We start from the raw sequence: 21,032 nt of genomic DNA, 5'->3' as shown, positions 1-21,032 counted from the left end.
GATTGTACAAAAACTAACATCTATACACAACAGTCGTGGCATCATGAAACATTATTGCCAGACTGACAGTTGTATTACCTGACTTGACGTTGCATATAGGGTTTTGGAGTTCAATCTCAAGTTATGAAGTGAACATTTTCAAACTATATAAGTATATGGAATCATAATTCAATTGTTGTTGATAAGAACACAAAAGCTATAAAATTTCGTCGTTGAATATTATTGTGAGCACCGCGATGACTTATGAAGATGTAAAATTGAAACTACAATTCTATAACCATAATATATTGTAATAACTCCTTTCAACATAATTGTGTTGTAGAAATTTCGTTATATTAGCGAATACAGATAAATACAGATATTTTATACGAAGCAATACAGATTTTCTATGAAAATATCTGGCATGGTATTTTGCAAGATTTTACAATTATCCCCTGATTTTACAAATTTACACCCGATCATAACGGTTTTGGCCTCTATAGGTGATGAGACCTTTTTTTAAATTTTTTTTTTGCTCACTGAAAATGAAGCTCGGTCAGAATTTCCTTGTATATAGTTGAACCCTAAGACAAGACCTGACAACTGGGGGGAGCTGCTTTTGTTCCAAAATGGACCAGTTTCTGATTTTGATGTTGCTACCCGCACATTGTGAAAAGAAAAAACTTTTGCAGGGTACGCGAGCAATGATGCCAAGTATGAAGAAAATCAGAAAACAAGTTTATTAAAAAGTATTATTTCAGCTCACCAATGAAAACGATAATTTTCAGAGAATGTCTCACTTTTTCCAATCTCATTTGTAATAAATGATTATAATTGCAGCACTGTGTAATTAAAATCAGCATCAAGCCGTTTCTCTTTTTAGTGAATTAAAGTGTAACCAAAAAAGATTTGTTAAATTAGTGTAAACTCGAAAGTGTGTTTAGTTTTACGAGAAGAATGAACTGTTGTGTTCAACACTGTGGTCGCATGAAGCATATTGTCGTGTTTGGAGCTGTAACTCAACATTAGCACGTGGGATCGTAGACCTGAACAAAACTTCTCTTAATTTTTTTTTGAATCCCGAAAATGCGACCGATCTCGTTGAAAATCGAACACTGAATGAATGACCGCCTATGTTGAAATTTCTCGTTCTTTTTCTTTTTCAATTTCCTTCCGTTCGAACGCTTCCGATCACCAGCCGCATATACGTTTGCGTTTATTTTCATTCGACTTAATTATGTACTTCGAATTTACCGTGTTAACAGGCTGCGTACTTATTAGAAATATTTCGTGACCTGCTCATAGTCTTTTTAACACGGAGATTACAGTTTGCTAGTTGAAACTCACGATGTAAAATACCCTGGTGATCACATTTTTCTATGTGTTAGTGCGGTTGTCATTTTATTTTGGAATAACAGAGAGACGTGAAGAAGAAAAAACATAAACAAATGACGTTCCGGGAGTTGCTTTTATGAAAATATTTAGAGTTGGTTCTGTTTGCGAAAATATCGACAGTGAAATGCGGTGTTTTGTTCCGGGGTGTTTCAATCGTTTTCATCATCTGCATTTAAAATGCCACCCACAGCACAATCACTCCATTATTCATAATAACTGTAATAGATATCACAGTGCGATCCGCCAAATCCTTCCTCTAACGAAATGAACAGAATCGGATGTGTGTAAAATTTTCTATATTTCGACGTTACCTTGCAAGCCCTTGAAGAAAAAATGTCCAGATTTTCAATTAGTGCAAAAGATTCGCCACGCTGCGCGATAACTGGAGTAACTTAGAAGTGAAATCCCAATCTGAAATGGTCGTTTGTTTATGTTTACCTGCTTGAATCCCGGCGCGCCATACTTAATTTCGTGAGAAAATTACCAACACAACCAAAACTGTCTTATCACGCCACCAGTGTATTTTACGTCGTGGTTGAAACTAATACCAAATACAAATTATAATACGGAGTACTCCGACAAATTTTCAAGGACACATTTTGCATCGTGCGGTACATTGTCATGATACACTGGCAGAGTGACAATGTACTTTAACGAATTTCCTATAAAACTAGCAACACTGAGGGGTAAGAACAAGTTCACTATAGTTACTGTTTATTATAGTGAAAAATATGTAAACATATTACTTACATATTTTAATCCTTAGGAAAGCTATGGAGCGATATTTCGGACGACCCTGTTCGTGTGTCACATCCCTCTACTAAGCAACTTCTCACCATTTCGAAAGCTTCTCGGTTTATTAGCCGGCGATATTTAGACTGATTGTTGCAGTTTAATACAGCAACGATAAACAAACAAGTTTGTTTTGCACCGTAGCAACTAGAGATGGGCAATTCGCTCATGAGCTGTTCCAGTGAATCGAATCATTGAAGTGAGCTGACAGCTCACAGCTCTTTTCAAAAGAACCGCAGCTCATCAGCTCACTCATTTGCTACCCAGTTCACTGCATTATGACGAAGAGAACACGCTACGAGCTGATCGGATCTTCGGCTCTTTAAGAGATTCAATTTAGTCGGCATCAATTAAAGATAAACTAATTCGCATTGCATCATTGCAAATCAATGATTAAATTTCGATTATGCATTTGAAAGAAAACCAGTGCATAAGAAGCACGGCGCACAAAATGAACCTTAAGTTCAAACTAAAAGAGCTGATGAGCTGATACATCGAATCGATTCACTTTAGTGAGCTGATCGGTTCGGAGCGGTTCACCAAAATGAGCTGTTTTGCACGCCTCTAGTAGCAACTAGCATAAATCGTTGCCAGAAACGATCTCCTTTCACATCTTCACACTATCGCAACGAAAGGGAGATATTTGCTAGGCTTACTTGTTCATGCTGTGAACCAAACATTGGCGATTCGTTTATATGGGACTTAGGGGTATTATTATTTGTATTTGCTAATACTCTTTTATTTAATCGTGTGATTTATTTTCACCTTGACCGATCTATTTACTACACATATCTATTCAAACTTGAGTTTTTCCGGTTTCCAAAAGATCCGGTAATACGTCAACAATGGATTCGGTTATGCGTTCAACATGAGATATCTCGTGTTTTGTCATCGAAGCTCAATTAAAGCATTCCGGTTGCTGTCAAAATTGTCCAGGCGAAATTGCGTCATTATCTCGCCGTACGTGTTTTGTTTATTTCCCTCCTTATTCTTTTTTATTTTTTTTATTCGATTTCATTTGATATTCATCAATCCCGCATGTACGTACAAAAAACGATTCTTGAGACGAGGTAAATGAGATTGAAATATGGGTATGTTTGGTAGTGAGAAAGCAATGTTATTGCCAAAAACATTTTTCATGATTACTATATATGAAGGGCAATAACTTATTGCCCAAGCAACCAGAAGTTCCACAATTACTTAAAAAGTCAACTTTCTTGCTGCTTAAAAGTACACGCGGAGCTTTTGAGAACTTGAAAGTACAGATCAAGTTCCGCGTGAACTTTCTAGCTGCTTAAGAAAACACGTGGCAATTTTTGACAGTTCGAAGTACAGAACAAGTTCCGCGTGAACTTTTACGCTGCATAGAAGCTGAACAATGTATTCTAGAAGCAGCTTAGAAGTTCGTTCCGCTGCGTCGCGCGAACTTTCAAGTGTGGATATTTACTTAAAAAATGGGCTGCTTAGAATGCTATTGATTAACTTTGAGAGCTGCTTAAGCCAAATCAGTCCCTTTTATCCAAACTTTTGGTTAGTTGGGTGCCTTTTATATGTATCTTTTATTGAAAAAATAAAACCAAGACGCTTAAAATGTAGAACCGATTCAAAACGGTTCTGCCAATCTTGTATGGTAAGAATCCGACAGAAAAGAACCGTTTATAATAGCTAGGCGAAATTCTGTTGTTGCATTGTTGCCAGACTTTTGGCAGACAGACATAGCCAACCGTCCGGAAGGAAATCTGCCCGCCGCGTTAAAGTGGGTGACAACTCTCGGTTAATTTTTCAAATGGGCGTATAAGCAAGTGACAGTTTCTCTTTGTTCACTTTCTCTTCTATTAAGGGCATATTCAGGAGTGTTCTAGTTCTAAATGCATAATTTATGTCAGTTTTAAAATTTAAATCTAGAAATTATAACAAAATAAACTGGCAGCCCCAGCAGCGTTTTATCTGTGTTTCAAATATAGAAAAAATAGAACGGCAATGTATACCAGTTTTAAATTTGACAGTAGAACTGGTCAAATAAATAAAACTAAAACGGATTGCTGGAGATACGTTTGTTTCAGTTTCATTTACATTATAGACCACCCATATGAATCTTGCAGCTGCTGAATTTGCTCTAATTACCAAGCGGTTTCCACGTTTATCACTCAACTCTTTGCATGAAATAATTCCCGAAACTTTCGACTTTCAAACAGAATAGTGATATCAAAGAAAATCTTTTTAATCACATCACAATAATCGAAAGAGAGAGTGATTAAAGAGAAACTGTCACTTGCTTATATATCGGTATATTGAAAACATAGTAAAATAAACACGATATGAATATTTCAAACAAAAAATAATATTTTTTTCGGTAGCCAGCTGCCCAGATCAACCAATATAACCAACTAATAATTTTAATAAATTGTTAAAATAATAAAGCGGAAATAATAAAGAATCAAGACGCGCGTGAGATCTGTTGACCTTTATTTGGTGATTAAAAATGATTTTATAAAAACTGTTTAGAATATGTCAATGCAATGAATCAACTATTTTTTCTAAATCCTATTCACTCATTTATTTTGTATCACGTAATTTCATTTATAAAAAAAGTTTTTATTCTTTACGCGATAGTATTGCAAATTATTCTTCAGTTTCCTCGAATAAGAGCTGTGAATCAAGACTTCCCGAGACTTCAATATAGGATATTGTTGAAACGTTCACTCGGGAAGTCAGTGAGTTTAGTGGTGCATCCGAGCATCTTGAAACCGGAACATACTGAGTCGCGCACGAATAATACCAATACTGAAATTTTTACTAACAAATATCCTTCTCCCGTGGCACTTGTGGAGTGCGCAGTAGTATATACGGTTTCTAGTAACAACAAGTGTTGGACTAACATCCCTTCCCATTCCTTAGACTATCTACGTTCGGGCCTGGCCGGCGCCGGTACTGATCAATGAATTCTGGGGTTACCAGAAGATGTACATTGAAGGATGATTTACCAGTCCCAGGTCGGATCATCTGAAAACTCCCTGTACAATTTCAGCTAATCCGGATCAGTAACGGAGTAGCAACCAGGAGTTGAATACTTATGTGAGAGAGCGGCAAAATTTGTCTAAAAATAAGTGCTCTTGAAAAATGTACCAAACGATTTCTAAAAAAAAAATGAAGCACCCTGTAGACTACCCTGCTTTGCTCTAACGACTAAATTGGTATACTCCTGAGAGACCTCTTTAACAACGGTCTTTTCTGCTATTGGAAACTTGTAACACATTATATGGTCAGAATGAACCATTCAGATCCATTTGCCTGCGATTCAATGAATTCGTCGAATATTTTAAGTTTAACGTGTCATCTAATGTTTATTTTCTTAGATTACTTGATTGTTACCGTGTATACAACCGTAATGATATACTTCAAGACGTACTTTTGAATTTAAATTTGTTTACTTATTCATTAAATTTATTCATCTGACAATAAAATTGTCTTATTAATACATATCAGTCATGTCATAAAATTATAGATCGCAGTACTGTTTGCCCAAATTTGTGAGACGGTTTACTGAAATGATGGAGGATATTCAGAAGTGTCAAGTGCCCTCAAACATGATGTCGTTGGTTCGTTATATACGAACACCGTTCGATGTGATCTCGTTGAATGTTATTCATCATAGTTGTTACACCCCTGCAAACGTCAATCTATAACATAACGCATGTGTAACACACGTAAGATAAGAAATATACGACTAAGCAAAAGCGGGCACTTTTGCATGTGAACTCCTAAGTGATAGACGTACATCTCTAATCCGAAATCATCAAGAACATAACAGTGACGAACGAGGATTGAATTATATTGGGTTTATATCCTGTTGAACAATCGTTACGGAACTATCCGGTACAACGAGGAAGACTTCAACCCGGAGTGAAATTGATTTTATCCAGGTGAAAAGTGGAGGTTGAAGGTAAAGTTTAGAGAACAAAGTAATTTATTGTTCGCCATTTTATTTTCTCTTTTATATTCTTTTATTGTTGGCCACCATTGAATCAAAGAGAAAGGAGAACAAAAGTTCACAGACAATAGAGTGTACAGACAATTGACAATACTATTTTTTTCTATCGATTGTAAGATTCATTACTAAGAGAGTTTCATTTCTATTTTACAATTAGGAACCATTTTATTATTTCGAAGCAAAGTGGTCGCTGATTGGTGACAACGGATTGGGCAAATTCCCTCCGGAATGCTGTAAAAATAAATATTGTCCACAGTTTTTAAAGCGGTTGTGCTTTGATGCCACTGTCAGCGTTGAATGGTAAAGCAGTTTAATTCGGTAAGCGTTTTCATTTTTATTCCAATTTTTGTTGCTTATAATTATCTATAAAAGATTGTGATAAATGGCTCAGTCTAGTTTGATGACTTCTATTGAACCCTATCGAAGGGGCACTTCCTTTGCCGATTGGGTTGATAGATTGGGTTATGTTTTTGTTGCTAATAATATAACTGACGCCGCAAAAAAAGCACATTTTATTACACTTAGCGGCCCGGCGGTGTACACTGAGTTGAAACTTTTATATCCAAATGAAAACCTTTCTGAAGTAGCATACGCCGATATGATTGGTCGATTAAAGTCAAGATTAGATAAAACAGAATCTGATCTAATTCAGAGATTTAAATTCTATAACAGGGTTCAACAACCCGATGAATCCCTTGAGGATTTTGTTCTTTCGGTGAAACTGCAGGCTGAGTTCTGCTCTTTCGGCACTTTTAAAATAGAAGCTATTAGAGATCGTATTGTTGGTGGTGTTAGAGAAAAGGCCCTCCAACAACGACTCTTAAATGAGGATAATTTATCATTAGAAGCAGCAGAAAAGATTTTAACAACATGGGAGATGGCTAGTAGTAATGCTAAAACATTGAATAACACTTCCAAAGTGGAACATTTTGATACTCAATTTGGGTTTCCTAATAATTCGATTCAAGGGAAAGGTGGAAATGCTTTGGATAAGCTTATAGCAACGGTAGAGTTGGCAAGAAAACAAAATAGCGGGCGTATGCCGATAAAAAGTCGTTTAGGTTTTAGGCCTTACAGACAGGATTACGATAGAAATGGGGGTAGTTATGGGGATGCCCATTCAGCAAAATGGAGGAAAAATCAATATGGACAGCGATCAAGTTATGAGGATCGTGTATGCAGTTATTGTGGGGTCAAAGGTCATCTCAGAAGGAAGTGTTTCAAGTTGAAAAATAATCAAAGGGATTCAGTAAAATTTATTTCACCAGGAGAGAGCGATCAACCTAGCAGCGGTTTGTCGGAGCTGTTAAATCGTATGAAGACGAAGGATTCGGATAGCGAGGATGATCAGGAAATGGAAGGTGATTTACAATGCATGTTTGTGTCGTCAATAAACAAAATAAGTAATCCCTGTTTACTTGATATTATTGTTGAAAACAAACCAATTAAGATGGAAGTAGATTGTGGAGCATCTGTCTCTGTAATAAGTAAAAGCCAATATTTTTCTAGTTTTTCCAAATCATTAGTCAAATGCAATAAAAGATTGATTGTAATCAATGGTTCTAAATTACAAATTGAGGGAGAGGTTGATGTAACGGTCAAAATTGGTTCCAAAGAAGCAATTTTAAAACTTTTAGTGCTAACTGGTGATAATAATTTTATTCCCTTGATGGGTCGTCCTTGGTTGGATGTTTTTTATCCCAGCTGGAGACTGTTCTTTCAAAATTCTTTGAATGTAAATAGATTACTTGAACAAAATGTTAGTGACGTGCTAAATGAGATAAAGCGAAAATTTTCTTCTATTTTTATACAAGATTTCTCATCTCCCATTCGGGGCTATGAGGCTGATTTGGTCTTAAAAGATGAAGTACCTGTATTCAAAAGAGCGTATGAAGTCCCTTATCGGTTAAAAGATAGAGTTATTAAATATTTGGAGAGGTTGGAGCGTGAGAAGGTTATAACTCCAATCAAAACGAGCGAGTGGGCATCACCGGTGGTAGTCGTTATAAAAAAGAATAATGATATCCGTTTAGTTATAGATTGCAAAGTTTCAATAAACAAATCAATTATCCCTCATACTTACCCTTTGCCAATAGCAAGTGATTTATTCGCTAGGCTGGCGGGCTGTAAATATTTTTGTGCGCTAGATTTACAGGGTGCGTATACGCAATTGTCGTTATCTGACAAATCACGAAAATTTGTGGTCATTAACACGATTAAAGGGCTTTTTACATATAATAGACTTCCGCAGGGGGCGTCTTCAAGCGCTGCCATTTTTCAACAAGTCATGGACAAAATTTTAGAAAATATCGAAAATGTTTTCGTATATCTAGATGATGTTCTTATTGCTGGGTGCAGTTTAGAGGATTGTAAACAAAAGCTCTATATTGTTTTGGAACGGTTGGTAGAAGCTAACATAAGGGTAAATTTAGAAAAATGTATATTTTTTGTAAAAGAATTACCTTATCTGGGGCATATCATTAGTGAAGAGGGGTTGCGTCCCTGTCCCGATAAAATCTCCACAATATATAATGCCAAAGCGCCCAAGAACGTAACAGAATTAAAATCGTTTTTAGGTTTATTAAATTATTATAATCGTTTCATACCGCATTTATCTTCTAAACTGTTTTCATTGTATAAATTATTAAGAAAGAACGAAAAATTTGTGTGGAGTGACGTTTGCCAAAGGGCATTTGAAGAGAGTAAAAATTCATTATTAACGGCTAAGTTGCTTGAGTTTTACGACCCTAATAAGCCGCTCGTAGTAATTTCAGATGCTTCTGGCACTGGGTTGGGTGGAGTTTTAGCTCACATTTTAGATGGAGAAGAAAAACCTATCAGTTTCACATCCTTTTCGCTTAACAATGCTCAAAGAGCCTATCCTATCTTACATTTGGAGGCATTGGCCTTAGTGTGCACGATAAAGAAATTTCATAAATATTTATATGGAAAAAAATTCTATGTTTTTACGGATCATAAGCCATTGGTTGCTATTTTCGGAAAAGGAGGTAAACATTCAATATATGTAACAAGATTACAACGTTACATTTTGGAGCTATCAATCTATGAATTTGAAATTCAATATAGACCTTCTGAAAAAATGGGGAACGCGGATTTCTGTTCTCGTTTCCCCTTAATATCTCCGGTACCTATCGAATATGATAAAGAATACGTAAGAAGCATAAATTTTAGCAAAGAATTTCCTTTAGATTTTTCTGTTATAGCTAAAGAGACTAAATTGGACGAATTTTTACAACAGGTGACCACATTCATGCTGAATGGCTGGCCAAGCAAGATAGACAAACGGTTCAAGAATGTTATGGCTAATCAACATGATTTGGAGTTCATCGAAGGATGTTTATTGTACCAAAACCGAGTAATTATACCACAGTCTATGCAAGGGAAGATTTTAAAGCTTTTACATACCAATCATGTTGGTATGATTAAAATGAAGCAGTTAGCCAGGAGGTTTGTCTACTGGTTTGGACTTAATGAAGACATAGAAAAATTTATAGTAGGTTGTGAAATTTGCAGTAGTATGATGGTTACTCCAAACGTAAAGATAAAATCAAGTTGGACTCCTACTATAAGACCGTTTAGTAGAGTTCATATAGATTTCTTTCATTTTTCCCAAAACACATTTCTGTTATTTGTGGACAGTTACTCTAAATGGATAGAAATTGAACGAATGAGGAATGGTACTGATTGTGGAAAAGTGTTGAAAAAATTAGGCTCAATTTTTGCTCGATTCGGATTGCCTGACGTTTTAGTTTCTGACGGTGGTCCTCCTTTCAATTCCTTTGGGTTTTCGGATTTTTTAAGAAAACAGGGCATCCAGGTTTTTAAAAGTCCACCATACAATCCTTCAAGCAATGGTCAGGCTGAAAGATGTGTTCGTACAGCAAAAGAGGTCCTAAGAAAATTCTTGTTGGATCCTGACTTAGGAGAATTGGATTTAGAGGATCAGATAAATTTGTTTTTAATAAATTATCGTAATACATGTTTGACGTCTGATGGTATGTTTCCATCAGAAAGAATTTTTTCATATACACCTAAAACATTATTAGATTTGTTGAACCCTAAAAAGTACTACAAGAGACAACTGTCAACAAATAAACAAAACTTACATACTTATGATGAAAAGAATCTAGCACCATTTAAAACTATTGACAAAAATAAGCACGATTGGCTAGATAACCTGAAAGAAGGGGATATAGTATGGTATAAGAATCACAATCCATATAATTATGTTAGGTGGATTAAAGCAATTTTTATAAGAAAGTTTTCTTATAACGTTTTTCAGATTCAAATTGGAAGCGTGCTTACCATGGCACACCGTCATCAAATTAGAGCTTCTGGATTAGATGACCGTATGACGAAACCGAATATGAAGATAACAACAACTTCCGGATTGGAACAAGAGGAACGAGTAACTAGTGAAGATGAAGAATTTCGAGGATTTCCAGAAGAATCTTCTCCTAAGTGCAGAAAAAGAAAACATGAACATGATGTTGCAATTGGTACGCCAAAGATTGTAAGGCGTTCGAAAAGGATACGAACCGAAAGGGTTGAAAAAAACTTTATCTATATCTGATGAATGTCGATTTAGAACTACTATACACAATGATGGATGAAATTGTTTTCAAATTAAATTTTATTTAATTCAAGTCATATATTTGTTAAATTGATTTAAACAATAACCGATGAAATTGTTTTCGAATGAATTTGAATTGCTTTAGGAGTATGAGTAGATTTTTGAACTTAAATTGTCTGATTTTTGTCAGCTTTCGAACTAAAACTTTATCAGTTATATAGTAATAAGTTAAGGGGGAAGAACTGTTACACCCCTGCAAACGTCAATCTATAACATAACGCATGTGTAACACACGTAAGATAAGAAATATACGACTAAGCAAAAGCGGGCACTTTTGCATGTGAACTCCTAAGTGATAGACGTACATCTCTAATCCGAAATCATCAAGAACATAACAATAGTGAGTGAAGTTCCTGTAACAATTCAAACGTTAATCATTTTGAAGTCTCAAATCAAACGGATATCCAAAAAACAAACCTCAATCAATGTTTCCAAACTACCTCTAAATGTTTGCTTTTGTGAATCCTTGGCCAATCTTAGAGCTAAAATCTTTTCCGCATATGGTGCATTGACTTTTCCTTCGTATGAAGGCTTTTGTGTTTCGCGAAGCCTGAACTATCGTTCATGCCTTTGCCACACACTTCACACTTGTACTTGTAATCACTTTCGTGAATAGACCTGTGTCTGGACAGGTAAGTTTTAGACGCGAAAGCTTTCCCACATACAGTGCATTTGTACGGTCGCTCTCCTGTATGACAGCGTTTATGATCTTCCAGTAATTTCCTGGTCATAAAACCTTTGCCACAAACGTCACACTTATGCTTGTAATCATCGGTGTGAGTAAGCATATGTTTAGTTAGGTAAACCATAATGACGAAATCTTTTCCACATACGGCGCATTTGTAAGGCCGCTCGCTTGAGTGATGGCGCATGTGATGAGCTAGATTTAGTTTACCCTGAAAATCTTTTTCACATACAGTGCATTTGTAAGGCCGTTCACCTGTGTGACTATATTCGTGGTCTTTCAAAAGTGGTTTGGAGATGAATTGTTTGCCGCACACATCACACTTATACTTGTAACCTTCCACGTGAATTTTCATGTGTCTGCTGAGATAATACTTATTGGAAAAATCTTTCTCGCAAATGGTGCATTTTAACTTTTCGTTCGTATGAATGCGTTGGTGGCCCGCGAGGTAAGCACCATCATTAAAGGCTTTGCCACACACTTCGCACTTATATTTGTACTCAGTTTGGTGAATACACATGTGTTTAGATAGGTAACGCTTAATAGAAAATTCTTTTCCGCACACAATACATTTGTACAAACGCTGGCTTGCGTGAATAGGCATGTGTTGACCAAGTATCTTTTTAGACGAAAATTTTTTTTCGCATACAGTGCAACTGTAGGGACGTTCACCAGTGTGAATATTGCTGTGGTCCTTTAATTTATGATAATACTGGAATCCTTTGCCACACACATTACACTGAAATGGTTTGTCTTCAGTATGAACGATCATGTGCTTCTTCAGGGCATTCTTCGAAGAAAATTGTTTCCCGCAAATTTCGCAACTGTAAATCTGTTCCTCTTTCGGTACTAAGTCGTCTTCATGGTCACTCTTCTGTGTGAATTCCTCATCACAAATCTGATATTCGAGATGAAGATTACTATTTTGTGTGAATTCCTCATCACCAATCTCATATTCGAGTTTTATTGGGGAATCGATTGTTGGAGCAGACGATGAGGAAAAGGCTACAGGACTGTTTTCTGGTTTCTCCGTTTTTAGTATCCCATCAACTTCAAGGCAAACTTCCATTTCACTGAAATAAATATAAATTTAGATACATAAGCCACAAAGATACGATAGAACATGATAATTGACTTACCTTAGTATGCTTGATTTTAGTACATTTACGTTCGCTTTTCGCTCTAAATCGGCTTTTCGTAGTTCATAATTAATTAGGCAGGGCAAAAATCGACGGGTACATTTCTATCGTTTTGCTCATTGTGTTTTGACAATAATGGAAGGAGCCTACACGATTAAAAATAGTTACTCAAAAATGAGTAAGATCTCACTCATCTACAGAAAAAGTGGAACAACTCTAATTTAGAGTAACTCCGAAGTTACTCAAATTTGAGTTCTTCCACTGAAAACGATGTTTGGGTAAATCCTACTCATTTACTGAGTAATACTTTATTTGTACATGTGCCAAAAAATAGAGTAACTATCACTCAAATTTTGAGTGAAATTTTATTTCACGTATACCAAATTTGCAAAAAAAAACTCCTTTTCTGATTGTATTGTATTAAAATATTAAGAAATTGAACTCAATACTATATCAAGTGGTGGTCGCTAGGAGTAGTGTGTCAATCGCAAATTAACATACATGTTAGTTATGCTCAGGCATAAATCAGACACTTATTCCTCATAAATGACATTTGAGCATATTCGTTTCCAGTCTAAAGTACAGCACGGAGGTTATCATTCCGATTTTTGCAGACACAACACCGTTTGTGTTGAGCGACTCATCCTCGAAAAACGCGATCTCACTAACAAAAAATACAACCTGTTGCTAGAAATGATTAATACAACTTTTAGACTGATCTTGCGAATAGTAACAAAAAAACGAGTTCTTGCGTTAAACTCAACTTTAGAGTAGGAGTTACTCAATATCATTGATGATAACTACTCAATTTTTGACGTTTCCATGTATCATTTGAAATGAGTAACTAGTACTCAAACTTTGAGTAACTTTTTCTAAGCGTGGCAGCTCACGATTGATTGAAAATGACAAGCAAGTACAAGTTGTTGAAATTAAGGGTGTACGTTATTGGCATAAATTTGTTTGGCATAACTTTTGTTTGGCATAAATCTATTTGGCATAATGTCGTTTGGCATAAAATAAAAAATATGTACTGTTTCATTTGGCATAATTATTGTTTGGCATAATTTTCATTTGACATAATTTCAATTGTGTATATTTTCTTTTGATTCGTTTTATTCTGGGAGTAATTTAAAAGGTTGAAATACATAACGGCCTGAAACACTTGGATTATAGGTTTTCCGATTAGTGTTCCGATTAGTGATTGGACGATTCGGACTGCGTTACCTCGGCATTGTACGAAAATGTGCACGATTCAATTCCATTTTTTTTTGCTGAGGTAAAGTTTTTAACTCACTGTAAACAAAATAAATAGCTTTCAAATGACAGAATGTTCTAAAGATGGTAATAATTAAAACTGTCAAACTTTATGATGGAAACGTCAAATTTACCGGGCAACGCTTAGTGTTGCCAAGGTTAAATACATAAGTAACAACTTTGCTGCAAATCATGCCTACTTTTTTCATGCAAAAACTTTACCAACCTACCAGGGTATAGAGATCTATTATTAATCGAAACATGCCCTAACGGATCTTTATTTCCATTGTTTTGTTGCAATCAGGGTAATTCTATTCGTAGCAATTTCAATGCTACGTTGCCAGACATTCACCCCTATTCTGTATTTTGAATGAAAAAATCTGCATTCTCTAATTCGATCGAGTGATGCTTTTGTATGGAAAACTCGAACTCGATCGAGCTACAGAATGCCAAATTTCGTATTCGATCGAAACAATCCGATTTGAACGAAATACAGAATCGGGGTGATTATTTTTTTTACATTACATTACAATCTGCCAAGATAAAAAAACTTGTACACTGTGGTGAAACAAATATTAACGTTTCGTTTCTATGGGACCTAGCGTATTATTATTTGTATTTGGTAGAACTGTTAATGATAATAACAAACACAGACATAATAGTTTAAGAATGCGTAAATCTAATGATATACGCATGCAGCAAATTTAACTTAAAATATTTAAAACTATACTATTTCAATGTATAATGTATTCCTCAATCATGTTGATAAGTACATAGACATCTTATATAAATAAAAAATATTCACACGATCAATTTATTACTACTGTCGTTTCGCGATAAGTGGCATGACTTTCTCAGTAAGTTCCACACAGCATTTTCGAGTGGCCGAGAAAGTTATATGACTGCGAAAATTCATGCGGCTTCAAGCCAGGTATTTTTTTTTTATCGTCCACGATGCATTTGAAGGGTCGCTCATCTTAAAGAACAGGGTTGAGACCCTTTAAAATAGAACGGCGTTTGTCATCCATGTTCGTCCGTATGGTGTTTCTATGTGATAGTTCGTTTTTAAGATTATTTATATGTTAGGGATTGTTTTCGTGTACGATGCGTTTGTAATGCCGATTACATTGTGGTCGTGGTTTTTCAAAAGTAAGCTGATTTTGAATCCTTGGCCACATACATCACACTGATACCGTATGGCTAAGAAGGTGCTCATTTAGGTAATTCTTCGTGGTAAAATCTTTCCCGCATATGGTGCATTTAAACTTTTCGTTTGTATGAATGCGTTTGTGTTTCACGAGTTTAGTACCATCATAAAAGCCTTTGCCACACACTTCACACTTATACTCATCCGTGTGAAGAAGCATGTGTTTGGATAGGCTAGTCGTAAAAGCGAAATCTTTCCCACATACGGTGCATTTGTGCGGTCGCTCACCTGAATGAATTTGCATGTGCACTGAAAGTTTTGTTTTACAATAAAAATCTTTTCCGCATACAGTGCATTTGTGAGGCCGTTCATCTGTGTGACTATTTTCGTGGTCTTTCAAAGCTGATTCGCAGGTGAATCCTTTGCCACACACATCACACTCATACCTACAATCATTCGCGTGAATACGCATGTGATTAGTTAGGTAAACCCTTATGGAGAAACCTTTTCCACATACGGTGCATTTGTACGGTCGGTCGCTTGTGTGAAGTTTTTTGTGTTGTGAAAGTTTTGCTTTACGATGAAAATCTTTTCCACAGACAGTGCATTTGTAAGGCCGTTCACCTGTGTGACTATTTTTGTGGTCTTTCAAAAGTGATTTGCAGGTGAATCCTTTGCCGCACACATCACACCTATGCTTGTAATCATCTACATGAATTTTCATGTGTGCGATGAGATTATACTTAGAGGAATAATTATTCTCGCAAATGGTGCATTTAAACTTCTCGTTCATATGAATGCGTTTATGTCTCGCGAAGTTAGCATCATTATAGAAGGCTTTGCCACACACTTCGCACTTATGTTTGTAATCACTTTGGTGAATAGACATGTGTTTAGATAGGTAATACCTCATGGCAAATTCTTTTCCGCATACAATGCATTTGTACGAACGCTGGCTTGTGTGAATGTGCATGTGTCGAATTAGTATCGAATTAGACGAGAAGTTTTTTTCGCATACAGTGCACTTGTGCAGACGCTCACCAGTGTGAACATTTGTGTGGTCCTTCAATCTCTGATAAGATTGGAATCCTTTACCACACACATTACACTGAAATTGTTGGTCTTCAGTATGAACGATCATGTGCTTCTTCAGGGCATTCTTCAATGAAAATTGTTTCTCGCAAATTTCGCAACTATAAATCTGTTCCTCTTTCGGTACTAAGACGTCTTCATGATCACTTTTCTGAGTGAATTCCTCATCAAAAATCTGATATTCTAGTTTAAGATCACCTTCCTGTGTAAATTCCTCATCACAAATCTCATATTCGAGTTTGGTTGGGGAATCGATTGTTTGGGCGGACGATGGGAAAGAGGCTGCAGAACTGTTTTCTGGTTCTTCCTGTTTTGGTATTCCATTTCGTGCGGGGCAAAATTCCATTTCGCTGAAATAAAAAAATATATGCTTCAGATACGCAAGCTACAAAGATAATAGTAATTGACTCACCTTCGTGTGATGATTTATTTTAGTCAATTTACATGAAACGTTCGTTCTTCGCTCTAAATCGGTTTGATTTTTTTTAGTTCATTATTCATGACAAGCGCTGCCAGGTTTCCAGATTTATCTGGCAAATGCCAGATTTTTCTCATTTCTTGGTTAATTTTTTAAAAGGGCGTATAAGCAAGTGACAGTTTCTTTTTGTTTACTTTTTCTTCTATTAATTACCAACCGGTTTCCACGTTTATCACTCAACTCTTTGCATGAAATGATACCCGAAACTTTCGACTTTCAAACAGAATAGTGATACAAAAAAAAACTTTTCAATCACATCACAATAATCGAAAGAGAGAGTGATTGAAGAGAAACTGTCACTTGCTTATACGCCCTTTTGAAAAATTACCCGAAAAATATCTGTATAAATACCAGCCTGGCGGCAAGGATAGGGCGCTTCAGCAAGTGCTATCGCAGCTAACAACTGGGGCATTTGGTGGGCAATCAGAGCGCTCAGAGTATGGTAAACAAACATTCGAGCATTTCAAATCGAGTAAAATTTTAATTTCCTTATCGTAGTGATGATATTCTGATCGATAATTTGCGGAGAAGTTCGGTAAAGGGTACTGAATAAACAAGTAATTTTTAATATCCAATTTTTTGTTAGCCCTTCTTCTTCCTTGTTTTGGTTTTTGCTGAATAGCTGCCCTTACACGTGACAATATTATTGTCAATACAAGGAGTATTGACAATACTTTTGAGCGTGTAATGGAAACTTAATTGGATTGACGAAAATATTGTCAAAAAATCAAAACTGCTCATCAATCCGACAATACTTTCTCTCCAGAGAAGAAACTGTCAAATATGTGCAATGAACTCTTCTCTCAATGTTTCAATGTTCAGTTGCAATATTTGAAGCTTCAAACGCTTGATTTGTTCGAAAAATCCGGACTCAAGTTACCAAGTCAATTGGATTGACGGTATTGACAATACTTTGGATTGACAATAATATTGTCACGTGTAAGGGCCGCTAATGATGCTGGCCACAGTTAGCAGGAGGCTGATAAATACCGATAAATCGGTATACCTGGCAACGTTGGCCAGTACCCGACTGTAACTTTTGACAGAAAGCAGATACCGTCATTCGGACCAGGGATGCCAGGTTTACAGATTAATCTGTGTTTCACAGATTTTCAATTTTCTGAACAGATTTTAAAAATGACACAGATTTCTACAAATTTCTGAAAATGATCACAGATTTTTTAAATCGAGCACAGTTTAGCACCAAAAAGTACAAAGCGGTAAGGTAAACGTACACAGCGTGTTGGACCTGGCATCCCTGATTCTGACAAATGTCATGTGTGTGTGTGTGTGTGTGTGTGTGTGTGTGTGTGTGTGTATGTGTGTGTGTGTGTAACAACGTTGACAGGTATACCGATTTTTCGGTATTTATACAGATATTTCATTACATAGAATTCGATCATCTGTCATACAACAAGTCACACATAGTGCAGGCGCAACCATAGTAGAACATCAGTACACGTTGTGTAAGATGTACCCAGGCAAAAAATATGTTATCTGACAATTCCGGCCCTCTGTCACGACGCCATCTTGATGAGATCAAAATCAGCTGATTGCAACGTACACAAACAAATAGTAATGCATTTTTCAACGCGTTTACCTTGTTTAGTGCACGAAAATTCGTGAATTTTGTGTCGACTCTCTCACAATAACTTGCCGGTTTACCTATAATACAGCAGACAGTGTTTTGGGACATTAAGTGGAGATAGTTTTCACAATTTGAGAGCCGCGATGAGTATCAAGATATCGCAGTGTTTGGGGCTCGAAACGCGAGGGGTTCAACGTAATCGGTATACTTTCAAATGGCTGGTGCTCACATACCGGTGTCAGATGGCTGCACCATTCTATCACAGACTAACAGACATGACAGTATGTGTAAATTCTAATAAAAATTATTTTTCGTGATGCACTAGTTCCACCTATATTGTACTGCGCGAACTATTTACTATCTGTACACCCCTTGTGATATGTATAAGTTTTTTTACTAGTTGGTTTCCCCTCGTTTGTCAACACCGATCAGCTGCTTGCAGGGATGCCTGATTTCATCAAAATATTTGAAAATGAATCGTCACAATAAATTTTTGGATTACGTTGATAATATATTTAACTTTTTCGCGATATTGGAAGGTAACCATTTATTTGACTCAACGTTGTTCATCTAGACTATTTTTTATTGTGTTGGAAGTTTCACCCGAAATTAAGTGGCGGCAGACCAGAAGCAAGTAAATATTGGTTCGATTTTGTATTGCGTTGGAGGATGAGAAGTAGGCACAATTATGTATATAGTTTTGGCAATATGTATTAAATCTGTACCCTGCATGAAATTCGCATGGAGGTATACAACTCAATACATTACAGGTAATTCTGTATGAATGGCAACTCTGTTGGTAAATGAAAAAAATAAACACAGTCTAGATGACAGACAGGATGTTTTTGATAGGGTAACGTGGCGCCATCATGACATATGTGAGTACTGTCCCAAATAAAGGAATATTCAAAATGACCGTTAAAATGATTGAAGAATCTAATTTGAGTGTCCTGTCTGTTAGTCTGTGATTCTATCGCGCCCATAAAAACGCTGAAATTAATGGCGTTTTCGTTTTTAATTTGCACTACACCGGTGCAGTGCTACACTGAGGCATGAATAAACGAACAAAAATGACGAAAACATAAACAGTAACCATTGACTACAATAAACGATTCCATTGCACAGAGCTACACCAAACTTTTGATGAGTGCTACACCAGTGGTATCGGTGCAGAAAAAGTGTAGCACTGGTGTAGTGCAATTGGTAAAAACGAACGGTTTCAGTGCAGCTTTCGCTACACCAGTGTAGTGCAATTTAAAAACGAAAACGACATAAGATTGAAACTGGCAAACGTAGGCATTCCCGTTCCTACATGAAGTAGTGCTCCTGAACTCGTTCGGTAGAACGCTAGACGCTCCCCTTCATCTGATCGTATCACTCGACGGGATTCTCAGTATCGTGAAAATATGGTTTTGCGGTGACTTTAGAGAATAGTGTTTTTTTATTAGTTTTACGCTAGTGATAAATTGTGTTCATTGAGCGTAACATCGCTGTTGAATGAATATCTAACGACAGGAATATATTTCTTTAAATAAAATATTGCCGAAGAATCGATTACAAACAACTAAAACTAAATGCTTTCTTAAAACTGTTTCCGAAATATAGTGGTTTTCAGCTGGACATAGAATGCGACGGAATCGTCGCAGGATAGCGAAATAATGAGCGTCAAAGCCACTGATGCCAGGTTTGCAGATTGGTATGTAAATTTGCAATTTCGTTTGTTAGCAGACTTTGCAATTAAGCCGACTTTTTTTGCAGATTTTCGAAATTTTTATAAGCAATCGTCCATTTTAATGACTTTTGCTATTACTGTAGGGTTTTCGTTTGGTTTTTTCGTCATACTTCTAAATATTGAGGTCGCACAGGACCATTTCTAATACGCAGACGCCTAAAATTTCACCTGGCATCGCTGCCAGAAAATTGAACAGTTGTTTTAACCCCTTCGCTGTCTGTTGTATTGAAATTGACTAGCATTAGGCCAATAGAAAAATTAATCAGCTGTTGGATTGAGGCCAATTGCATTTTCAACTGGTAAAATTCCTTAGCGACAATTGTTATTTCATTATTCATCGAAAGCATCAACAAATGTATGTCTGTCAAAGACGACCAACTTTTTAAAGTAGACAAATAGCACAATCGAATAAAGCACGAGGTTTTGAAAACCAAGGCGTCGATGAATACAAAATATAAATGAAAAGGGAACATATTAAGCACAAAATAACCATTATGTACGATTCAGACGATCCGTCTTCTTTTGTCACAGTCAATCTCCGTCAACATTAATTACATGCATTCATATGAAGCCATTCACACGTAACGTCACCGTCACGGAACGTCTTGACGGACGGAGCGTGTGAACGTTCCGATAAAGAAAGTATTAAACTAATTTTAAAGGAAGCTGACGTTCCGGTGACGGTGACGGAAGGAAGTGGATCGTCTGAATCGTACATTATGTCAAATAAATAACACACGCCTAAAAAATCCGTGCAATTTGTAGCCGTAATCTGCCACATACGCATTATCAATATGAATTCATTATGACTAAAGTTTTCTTAATAATAAATAAAAATTTAGTTATTGTAACCACCCATCTGACACCGATATGTGAGCACCAGCCATTTTAAAGTATACCGATTACGTTGAGCCCCTCGCGTTTCGAGCCCCAAACACTGCGATGTTTTGATACTCATCGCGACTCTCAAATTGTGAAAATTATCTCCACTTGATGTCCCAAAACACTTTCTGCTGTAGTTTAGGTAAACCGACAAGTTATTGTGAGAGAGTCGACACAAAATTCACTAATTTTCGTGCACTAAACAAGGTAAAAGCGTAAAACAA

General features: G+C 36.3%; 3 protein-coding genes across 8 annotated transcripts in view; 1 reads left to right on the top strand and 2 right to left on the bottom strand.

Annotated features, from left to right (window-relative positions):
- Positions 1–12,775, bottom strand: part of LOC131426606 (zinc finger protein OZF-like) — an 84,260-nt gene extending 71,485 nt beyond the window's left edge. Inside the window, exons 1-4 of one of the 3 annotated variants that reach the window (XM_058589472.1) lie at positions 12,636–12,775; positions 11,229–12,569; positions 11,154–11,164; positions 5,611–5,822 (exon numbers count right to left, since the gene is read on the bottom strand). In XM_058589472.1, the coding sequence (XP_058445455.1) occupies positions 11,294–12,565 (1,272 nt within the window). In that variant the 5' untranslated portion in view covers positions 12,566–12,569; positions 12,636–12,775 and the 3' untranslated portion in view covers positions 5,611–5,822; positions 11,154–11,164; positions 11,229–11,293. Of the gene's footprint in view, positions 1–5,610; positions 5,823–11,029; positions 11,165–11,228; positions 12,570–12,635 lie in introns of those variants that run through there. The other 2 variants (XM_058589471.1, XM_058589469.1) reach the window with 2 other exon arrangements.
- LOC131426610 (uncharacterized) lies at positions 5,812–11,103 on the top strand. Of its 4 annotated transcripts, none has more exons than XR_009229121.1 (4): positions 5,812–6,109; positions 6,315–6,475; positions 7,408–7,518; positions 10,461–11,103. XR_009229121.1 is itself a non-coding variant. In XM_058589478.1 (2 exons), exons 1-2 carry the CDS (start codon positions 6,540–6,542, stop codon positions 10,505–10,507), a joined length of 1,026 nt encoding a protein of 341 aa, XP_058445461.1. In that variant the 5' UTR covers positions 6,484–6,539; the 3' UTR covers positions 10,508–11,103. The 4 variants fall into 4 exon arrangements, 1 of the variants encoding a protein (XP_058445461.1); XR_009229120.1 differs by having other exon boundaries at positions 5,814–6,109; positions 7,426–7,518; XR_009229119.1 differs by lacking the exon at positions 7,408–7,518 and having other exon boundaries at positions 5,819–6,109.
- A 1,846-nt stretch (positions 12,776–14,621) lies between the features above and the next one.
- LOC131426601 (zinc finger protein 501-like) lies at positions 14,622–16,647 on the bottom strand. The gene is made up of 2 exons (XM_058589461.1): positions 16,541–16,647; positions 14,622–16,478 (listed from the first exon to the last, which is right to left on the bottom strand). The coding sequence occupies exon 2, from the start codon at positions 16,472–16,474 to the stop codon at positions 15,071–15,073; it is 1,404 nt and encodes a 467-aa protein (XP_058445444.1). The 5' UTR covers positions 16,475–16,478; positions 16,541–16,647; the 3' UTR covers positions 14,622–15,070.
- Between the last annotated feature and the right edge of the window lie 4,385 nt (positions 16,648–21,032).

This window comes from Malaya genurostris, chromosome 1 (genome assembly GCF_030247185.1).
Source record: "Malaya genurostris strain Urasoe2022 chromosome 1, Malgen_1.1, whole genome shotgun sequence".
NCBI lineage: Eukaryota > Metazoa > Arthropoda > Insecta > Diptera > Culicidae > Malaya > Malaya genurostris.
Note: the sequence above shows the minus strand (reverse complement) of the source record. Positions and strands in the feature narration are given on the sequence as shown.

Excerpts from the sequence above, each read along its gene's own strand:
- LOC131426601 (XM_058589461.1), bottom strand. The coding sequence starts at position 16,474 with ATGGAATTTTGCCCCGCACGAAATGGAATACCAAAACAGGAAGAACCA.
- LOC131426610 (XM_058589478.1), top strand. The coding sequence starts at position 6,540 with ATGGCTCAGTCTAGTTTGATGACTTCTATTGAACCCTATCGAAGGGGC. Across the intron at positions 7,519-10,460 it reads GGATGATCAGGAAATGGAAG|ATTCAAATTGGAAGCGTGCT; the intron begins GTGATTTACAAT and ends AACGTTTTTCAG.